Source organism: Marmota monax, unplaced genomic scaffold, assembly GCF_021218885.2.
Source record: "Marmota monax isolate L192 unplaced genomic scaffold, Marmota_monax_Labrador192_F-V1.1 WCK01_AAM20220418_F8-fsc00444, whole genome shotgun sequence".
In the NCBI taxonomy this organism is placed as follows: domain Eukaryota; kingdom Metazoa; phylum Chordata; class Mammalia; order Rodentia; family Sciuridae; genus Marmota; species Marmota monax.
The window spans coordinates 278,142-288,224 of NW_026692644.1; the positions used below are offsets into that span (position 1 = coordinate 278,142).

At 35.4% G+C, this 10,083-nt stretch overlaps 1 protein-coding gene across 1 annotated transcript; it reads right to left on the reverse strand.

The window, feature by feature from the left end:
* Positions 1 to 8,743: 8,743 nt before the first annotated feature.
* On the reverse strand, positions 8,744 to 9,676 carry LOC124093786 (olfactory receptor 2L3-like). Its single transcript, XM_046446342.1, has one exon. It carries the CDS (start codon positions 9,674 to 9,676, stop codon positions 8,744 to 8,746), a length of 933 nt encoding a protein of 310 aa, XP_046302298.1.
* Between the last annotated feature and the right edge of the window lie 407 nt (positions 9,677 to 10,083).

Consider the following 10,083-nt stretch of genomic DNA (forward strand, 5'->3'; position numbering starts at 1 on the left):
GCATGGTCATCTCTGCTCTTCTGTATGGCTTCTCTCCATGCAGACAGAAACTCTAGAACAGTGCTGACCTATAGATGTATACTATAATCTACATATGTAATTAGATTTTTAGTAATATATTTATTAGCAAAATTAATTAGGTATGTCAATTTCTAAGCATAAGTATAATAATTATTACATGTGTTTTATAGGAAATGCTATAATTAATACAGCATGAACAATGAATTGATTTATATTGTACTGTTGTTACAACTTTTTTACATAAAGTAATATTAGTGTAAATATAGATGTACTGAATTTGACGTTTATCATTTCTACATATCTGATATTATTATTGTGCTTTTATATCTTGTTTTCATTCTAATTTTGCAGACCCTTGTGTGGATTTTATAACTCATACCAACTTGCACTTTACATATTTCAGGTGTCCCAAGGTCACATGACTCAGTGTCTACTGATGATAGGACCTCTGGTGACTTGCAGTCTTCTCCTTTAGTACACAATGTGCCTTATTGTTTTGACTATGTTCCCTTGTCTTGGGACAAAGAATTGTATTTGAAACTCTGTACAAAAAGCCATTTTTCTTTTAATTTTTAGTTTTAATACTTGCAAAAATAATTAGCTTCAAGAGGCTCCTAGTGTTATGGGCCAGGCTATATGGGCAGTGAACAAACAGACTCCATTTTACTCTTAGACTTCATGTCATGTAAGAAATGCTTCTCCCATGGGAAAGCCCAGCCTCTGTACCCATTAATAGTTACCTAGCATGACATACTTGGCAAGACAAAATAGCAATTCTTATACAATGTAAAATTGTTCTCTTTGGTTTCATTTTTCTTGGGCACGTACCCTGTAAGAGACTGTCTAGATGTTAGTAACCACTCTCTAACTTGTACTCAACTAGGATCATTTTGACCCACTTCCCTTCTGCTTGCTTGCTCCTTATGCCAACCTGGAAAGTCCCATGGGAAATACCAATGTACCCATTGCATTGTCGCTCTGACTGCCCAGTTCAGCTTCTGTACCTGCTTGCTTGCAGCTATATCAACCCCAATCTGGGTTTTGCAGTTTTTGTCTTTAAATATTCTAAAATGCTCAGGCTTGGGGCTGTTCCTTGCAGAGATAGTTATGGGTCCTGTGGGGAGCAGTTGCCAGCTGGCTAAATAAAGACTCTTCAATTTAGACAAAACTGGGACTTGGTGTGTTTTCTGAGTGACCTGCCCCACAACATCTGGAGGTCCCACAAGGACCTACTTTTCTTGCTTTCTGCAGATCGCTCAGGACCACCAAGGGAGGGCCTTGGCAGAGAGATCACCTAGGGGAAGGCCTTTGAGAAGATGTTCCTCACTTCTGACCCCCCACCATCTAAAACTACCAAGAGTTGTCTGTGTTTCCCTGGGAAGGTAAGTCTGATCTGTGTGGATCTGCACCTGGAGAGGCTGGGGAAAGTTGGATGCGGCATTATTTTCTGAGTCCAGGGCTAGCCAGACGTTCCTTAATCCTCTGGCCTGGTTTTTTCCTCGGTCCTCTGCTCTGAGTCAGGTTTTTACTCAGCCCTCTGCTCCAAGTCTGGTTTTTACTCAGTCCTCTGGTCTGAGCCTGGTTTTCTGTCAGTTAAATTTGTCTTTGGCGCCTTACCTGTTGTGTGTTTTATTGTCTGTCTTGTGTTTTTGTCTTGTTTGTTGTTTGTTATTGTTGTTCCCTTTTTGTTTTGTGTTAGTTTCTACCTTATTTTTTTTGTTTTTATATATATATATGTATAATATATATATATATATTTATAATATATTTATAATATATATAATATATTTATAATATATATAATATATATTAGTTGTAGTTGGACATAATACCTTTATTTTATGTATGCATATGTGGTGCTGAGCCACAACCCCAGCCCTACCTCAGTTTGTTTCTAGTGTTAACAAATGGTTAAAAGGTTTGTAACTGTGCTCACTAAAGCTTGCATTAAAATGTAAATGGCTGCCAATAGCTCTAAAAAAAGGTCAAAAGTAAAAGCTATAGGTAAAAAAAAAAGAAAAAAAAAAAGCATTCTAGAGAATGCCTTCATTTAGGAACTGGGCCAGGTGGCCTGCAGGGTAGACAATGTCAGTTCCTACAGAGGGCAGATTAGAACTAAAGTGTTTTATGAAATTATTATTTCTAAATTGTATAACAAAAAGCATAATTTTGTCTAGAAAATTTGGCTTTTGTTTCTCAGTATTTGCAAGCATGAAAAACTCCCAACTATTAAAAATGTCAGGCAAAAATTTGGTGGCTGCTATCCAAGACACCAGAAAAAACAGTTTAGAATGGGACCCCAACCTGGGGACTTTCCCAAGGAGACCAATGGAGCTGCATCTTTGGGAAGTTCCTTCAAGGAGGAATAAGGCCCCATCATTTGTCTTATGTTTCCCTAACTCTTTTCACCTTTGATGAGCAGGACCACCTCAGGACAAAGGCCAGGAAGACTTTTAAAATTCTATATTTGTTAAATTCATAATTTTGATCTGAAACGCCTAGGTTAATGTGTTTTTCTGATTACATTTTGCATTGTTCTAAGGCCGATTTATAAGAGTTAACTCTCAATCTAATAGGTTTTAAAAAAATAACCTACCAGGCTTTTGTTTATCTGTTTGTTTTGTGTAGGTGTACAGGTGTACTGTCTATCTACATGTATTGCTATGTCTATTGCTATATTTGGTACCAAAATTGACATACAAGCTCATAAATTAAAATTTAAAAATGGATCCAAATACCTTTGGTTCAGATGATTTAAAAAGTTCAATTTAAATAGGATAAATAAATAAGAGTACAAATATGTTTAAACTTACTAATGCACAGTTTTGTTTCTAGGTGGTCAAACAGTTGTGAATAAAATGTTAATGTCTATAAAGTATCTAATATCCATTGTCTCTAGGATTTTTTTCTTCAATAGGAAAAAAATGACTAATGCTATTCAAGGCTGATATCTTGGCTTTTTTCCAAAAAAATAAGTAAATTAGATCTGACATATATGAAATTAACCATGGATGTGTTTGTTAGAGACATATGATTGGTTTACGAAGTTACAATGCTAACTGTTAAATATAATATCAAAAACTCTTAATTCCTTAAATTTCATAAGGTAAAATACTTAAACATTATTGGTGCTTTTATAAATTGATAAATTAAAAAGACATTTAAAATTACTTTTTGTCATAACTAAAACAAGATTACTTGTTTTGTTGGTTGTGTGTTATTGTTTGTTCCCTTTTTTTGTTTTGTATTAGTTTCTACCTCATTTTATATATATATATATATATAAAAGTTGTAGTTGGACACAGTACCTTTACTTTATGTATGCATATGTGGTGCTGAGGATCCAGTGCTCTACCCCTGAGCCACAACCCCAGCCCTACCTCAGTTTGTTTCTAATGTTAAAAATTGGTTAAAAGGTTTTAACTATGCTCACTAAAGCTTGCATTAAAATGTAAATGGATGAAAACCGCTCTAAAAAAAGGTCAAAAGTAAAAGCTAGAGATAAAAAAAAAAGGCATTAAAAGTTAATGTCCCAACTGGTATAATTTTATATACAAGGGGTCCAAAGGCTTCAACTATAATTCAATTAGAGTACTGTAAATAACAAAGCATTTCATCTTATTAAAATAGAGTAACTTATATAAATTCCAAAATTTATAAGGGTTATTTCAAAGTATAAACAGAAATGGATCAACTGGATTAAAAAGTATTAAAAGTTTCTAAATATAACGATCTATTTAGTGAAAGGAAAAAAATATTTCCAGGTAAAAAAGACTTTATGTGGCAAAGTATAATTGTAATACATCTAAGTAAACAATAAGAGGGTCTAATTAAGTAACATAAAGTCTATAAATAAAGGATAAATATTAAAAGGTTATGTATAACTAAATTGGTTATATATAAGTAACATAAACAGTTAAAACTGTTCACAGTTGTTCCATAAGAACAAATATTAATGTACTGATATAAACCAAAGTTTTATCTATATGTTAAAGTGACAAAAAGTTTTAAAAATACTATTTACATTGTGTCTTATTCTCTAGAGCAATTAGTCTTAGAAAAATTAAGGTTTGTACATCTGTGGTTAAACAGCAACTGCTATTTTAAAGTATTGTTTTATCTTCTGAGAAGTCTGTTCAGGTCCTTGCCCATTTATTGATTTGGTTATCTGGTTTTGGGGGGGTTTTTTGGAATTAAGGTTTTTGAGTTCTTTATATATCCTAGAGATTAGTGCTCTATCTGATGTGTGGAAAAAAAATTGCTCCCAAGATATTGGCTCTCTATTCACTTCACAGATTATTTCTTTTGCTGAGAAGAAACTTTTTAGTTTAATTCCATCCCATTTATTGATTCTTGGTTTTATTTCTTGCACTATAGGAGTCTTATTAAGGAAGTTGGGGCCAAATCTCACATATTGAAGATTAGGGCCTACTTTTCCTTCTATTAGATGCAAGGTCTCTGGTTTAATTCCTAGGTCCTTGGCCCACTTTGAGTTGAGTTTTGTACAGGGAGAGAGATAGGAGTTTAATTTCATCTTGTTGCATATGGATTTCCAGTTTTCCCAGCACCATTTGTTGAAGAGGCTATCTTTTCTCCAATGTATGTTTTTGACACCTTTGTTTAATATAAGACAATGTAATTTTGTCGGTTAGCCTTTGTGTCCACAATTCTGTACCATTGGTCTACCAGTCTGTTTTGGTGCCAATACTATGCTGTTTTTGTCACTATTGCTCTGTAGTACAGTTTAAGGTCTGGTATAGTGATGCCACCTGCTTCACTCTTCTTGCTGAGAATTGTTTTAGCTATTCTGGATCTCTTATTTTTTCAGATGAATTTCATGATGGCTTTTTCTATTTCTATGAGGAATGCCATTGGGATTTTGATCAGAATTGCATTAAATCTGTATAGTGCTTTTGGTATTATGGTCATTTTGATAATATTAATTCTGTCTATCCAAAACAAGGTAGATATTTCCATCTTCTAAGGCCTTCTTAGATTTCTTTCTTTAGCATTGTTTAGTTTTCATTGTATAGATCTTTCACCTCTTTTGTTGATTCCCAAGTATTTTTTTTAGGCTATTGTAAATGAAGTAATTTTTCTCATTTCCGTTTAAGAGGATTTGTTACTAATATACAGAAATGCCTTTGATTTATGGGTATTGGTTTTATATCCTGCGACTTTCACTTACTGAATTCACTTACTATTTCTACAAGTTTTTTGGTGAAACTTTTTGGGTCTTGTATATATAGAACCATATCACCAGCAAATAGTGCTAATTTAAGTTCTTCTTTTCCTATGCATATCCCTTTGATTTCTTTTGTCTAATTGCTCTGGCCAGTGTTTCAAGAACTATGTTAAATAGAAGTGGTGAAAGAGGGCTTCCCCCCTCCTCCCACCCCCCAGTTTTTAGAGGCAATGCCTTTAATTTTTCTCTGTTTAGAATGATGTTGGCCTGGGGATTAGTGTGGATACCCTTTATGATGTTGACCTATGTTCCTGTTATCCCTGAAAATTAGCATTTTTAAAAGGAAATTTACAAAAGTGATTTTCAGATGTTAAATGCACTAAAAAAACACAATTGACACAAATTGCCTTTAAAAACCAAATCTGAATAACCTATAGCACAGCTGCCAATACTATGATGACCTCAGTTGTTTCCATTAATAACTAATTAAATCAAATAAAAATTTAAAAAAGAAAGAAAAAAATGCTCTTACTAGAAGCCATTATTCATCTTCATATAAAAATAGCACCAGTAATTTCCAAGTAGTTAATTGGAATAATGAAAATTCACAGAAGGTAATTTAGTAAGCATAAAGCAGTATTAAGATTATAAAGGGAATCATATAATTAATCACCACTCATGGCAAATCAAATGTAGAAAACAAAACAAAAAAAAGCAAAACCAAAACAATTTAGAATCCATATATAAAAAAAGGAATCACATCCTTACTATGAACTCAGGCTCTGGGTGTTCAGTTCTTTCTCCAGCCTCACCTGTCCATCAAAGCACACTCCCAGGCAATGTGCCCCACCTCTTCTATTACCCCATCCCCCTGCCCAGCCAGAGAGCACATTTGTGAATGGGCTGGAAATCACTTCCTGTGTCCTGTGTTTCATGCCCCAGGATTTCTGCTGAATGATGTGATTAAACATTTAACCACTGGTCCTCAAATTCAACTTCAAATCTATTTTTGAAGCAAACATTTCTCCTCCCACATGATGAATAAAAAATAAATATTTAGATTGGATAAGTGTATTTCATTACCCCTACATTCAAATCTCACTGCCTTGTTTACCTGTGTCCAATGTTTACCAGTGAGCAAGTCACTTTCTGGGCAACCTTCTTGACTCTTTTTCAAACATACCTCTTCCTCACTCCTCTTCATCTTCACATGTTAAGATATCTCTATGGAGAAAGGAAGCAGCCATGGGTCCCGTCTTCCTTCATCTGGGCTAAGGCCAATGACTTGCTTTTATTCATGAGGGTGTCCCTGATACCTGGACAACAGAGGCTACATCAGGAATGACACAGAAGAGCCTTGGGCCAAGGTTGAGGAGTGAGGTTCAGCAAGGTGTTGAGGTGTTTTCAAGGCATGTCAAGAGTCGACAAGGTGCAGAAAAAAACAAATGTATTCACTGAGATTGTCTCAGTATTACTCTGTCCTATGTTTTATATGTTCTTATTCAGTATATGCATATATTAATGGCACAAAGTAATGTTTCTCAATATAATCATTCCTTTCTCAGTTTGGTTTATATTGCAAAAGGTACATTACTATAAAATGAACCTAATTAATAAAAACACATGATGAAATTTCTATAATATTGATTACATGGAATTTATTAACATTTTAGGTATCATAGGTTCACTTTTTTTTCTTTTGGAAATGCCCATTAAATTATAAAACAGGTATCTCCTGTTAAATACTTAAAGAATAGTACTTTATTTCTGTTTTTTTAAAATATTATTTTAAAATATCCATCAATTAGGGCTGTAGCTCAGAGGTAGACGCTTGCCCTGGCCTCAATCTATAGCACACACACAAAATATTATCAGCAATAAAGTTTATATTGCATATAGTAGCTAATATGTTAACACATTTCACATGGTTTTTATTAGATAAAGTAATCTCATTTTCAGGAAGGATAAATTTGGTCCATTTTAAATTTCCAAGGTCTTAAAAATATTTGAATTTTTAATATTTGTTGGTAAGATGCTCCTGGAAGGCAAACTGCACTGACATTTCAATGTTCTTGCATGTGAGAAGTTGGGGCACTTGCTAAGTTTAACAAACTGCCTTTGAGTGGTAGAGCAGGTGCACATCCTGCCCACTCTGAGTTGGGACTATGGCTCCACTAGAGGACTCCACACCTTTGCACTGAAGGAGGAGGTGCTGATTATCCTCATTTGTGTGGGAATAAGGGATTGGAAAGAATTTTTACAAGAAAGACACACTTCTTGAGTGGTGACCCCAAGTACACACTGGAGTCAGGTACTGGGATGTAACACTGGAGACAGGAACATCATGCAGTGAGCATAATACACCAGGCAGGCCATGGTCTGAGTCTCAGAAGAAATCCACCCCTGGATCCCATAATGTCAATGGGTATGGTAAAAAGGAGTGTTGGCACGTCAGGCTGTCTGTGTGGGCGGAAAGAGAAGCACTGAGGGAGAAACCCTCTCAACTTCTACCCAATCCAGGAGACCTGCAAAAGGAAGGCTCCTTAAGTGCCACTGTTGTCACCAAGGGGGCCAAGCATGGAGGCATCAAGCACTTCACACTTCCCCAGAAGAACTCTAGTACTGAGATTGGAGTGATCCAAAACTTTTGGGTTATTCTAAAGGAAAACATGATAATAGAATTTTAAATAAACTGGAGCTATTATAATACTATGTTAAAATTTCTTTGATTCATATGAATAATTCTTAAATTACATGGTCTTTAAGATAGTAATCATGTTTACTCATTTTGATAAAGAAACTCCATACTGTGTCCCCAACATCCAAAATTCTGCTGACAGACATTTATGTGGGTCAAGATGTTGGCATGGCCTCCGGCCCCAATCACTCAGAAGACCGAGGCAGGAGGTTCTCTTGAGCCCAGGAGTTGGACGCCAGCCTGGCACATAGTGCAAATCCTATCTCAGAAAAATTTGTGAGTGATCTGTGAAATTAAAAAAAAAAAACATCATACTTATTAATGGGATGTGGATGAGTTTATTTGATTCAAAAATTGTCATATATATGTTAGAGTATATTTAGTTGATAAACGAAGTTTCTTGATAGAGAAAATATTTTGTTAAAATAAATTATTCTCTGGATTCCAAGTAGCCAGTCTCAAATGCCATCAATTTTATGGTGAACTTTACAGGCTAATACAGGGACTGAGAATAAGTAATCCATATTTAAAGTGAAGTAAATGAAGATCATCAGTAAACAATATCTAGGCATATAGAGAAGACAGGATTTAGCTGCTGATGATTAAGAGCTAATGGTTCTATGGAGTGAGAGTAAAATTGGATAATATAAAATAAAAAGTTCTTATTTCAAATTACAAACATTAGTAGAAAAATTTTGTACAGAGATGAGCAGTTTTCTTATATTACAGATTATGTGTAGTCTCTTCATGATAGTCACAAAATTATATTTTCAGTTACCAACATTACTGAAAGGACTTGCAGATAATTCCTGGGGGATGAGGCAGAAAGTTTATCTACATTACACAGAACAGATTCTTTGAGTCAATCTGCTGAAAGCCCCCATCACCTCCTTGTTCCTCAGGCTGTAGATGATGGGGTTGAGCATTGGAGTGAGGATGGTGTAGAAGATAGCCAGAACCTTGTCCTCTGCTGGAGAGCGGAGGGATCTTGGGTGTAGGTAAGTGTAAGCAAAAGGTGCATAGTAGAAGGTCACCACAGTGAGGTGGGTGCTGCAGGTGGAGTAGGCTTTCTTCCTCCCCTCCCCCGAGTGCATATGGCAGATGGCAAGGAGAATACGACCATAAGAGCAAACAATTACAATGAATGGAAACACCAGAAAAAGTGTAGTGCTAACAGACACTGTGTACTCATAGACCCAGGTGTCCATGCAGGCCAGGGTCAACATGGCAGGGACATCACAGAAGAAATGATTGATGATCCTGGATCTGCAGTAAGGGATATGGAGAGCATATATGGTGTGTGCACAGGAGTTGACAGAGCCCATCATCCAAGATCCCAATATCATGAGCACACAAATTCTTTTGTTCATGCGGATGCGATAGTGGAGAGGACAGCAAATTGCCACATAATGGTCATAGGCCATAGATGTCAACAATAGTGTTTCTGCACCTGCTAAAGTCAGGAAAAAGAAACTCTGAATCCCACATCCAATGAATGAGATAGACTTGTTTCCAAAGAGGAAAGCAGAAGCCATCTTAGGAACAATTGTGGAGATGTAACTTAGGTCAATGAGGGAGAGCTGACTAAGCAGGAAATACATGGGTGTGTGGAGATGGATATCCAGGAGGATGAGAAGGGTCATGGTCAGGTTGCCTATTAGAGCCATTAGGAAGATGAGAGCAATGAAAATGAAGAGGAAAAGGCCACTTGTTGATGATGGGAACAATCCCAATAAAATGAAATCAGTTGATGTTTGATTGTAATATTCCATATAGGTTTCATATGGTTTATCCTAAAGGAAGATACAAAAATTAGTTAGGTCAAATACATTATATGAAGCCTATTTGGAAAAATTCCTTAGTGTAATTAGACTCTGTGGCTTATTCATAAAATCTATGCCTCTTAAACAAAGAACCAGTGTTCCTTACTTATAAAAAAATCTAATATTCTTCCTTAGAGATTGGTACTTTCTGAGACAGAAATTTATGATAAAAATATTTTGTGATAAATCTGAAAATTTATTGAACAAAAATATTTGTGTTTCAACTTCTTAGCATGTATGCTTTATGGTTGCACACAAACTTATAAGTTATCCAAGTCAGAAGGTACACTCAAACTACAGGCATAGAAAATTCATGTAAATGCACAAATGTAGGTTTATAAATAAAAACATGTTAA

What these genes read in the sequence shown, in the direction of transcription:
- LOC124093786 (XM_046446342.1), bottom strand. Translation starts at nt 9,676, where the DNA reads ATGGAATATTACAATCAAACATCAACTGATTTCATTTTATTGGGATTG.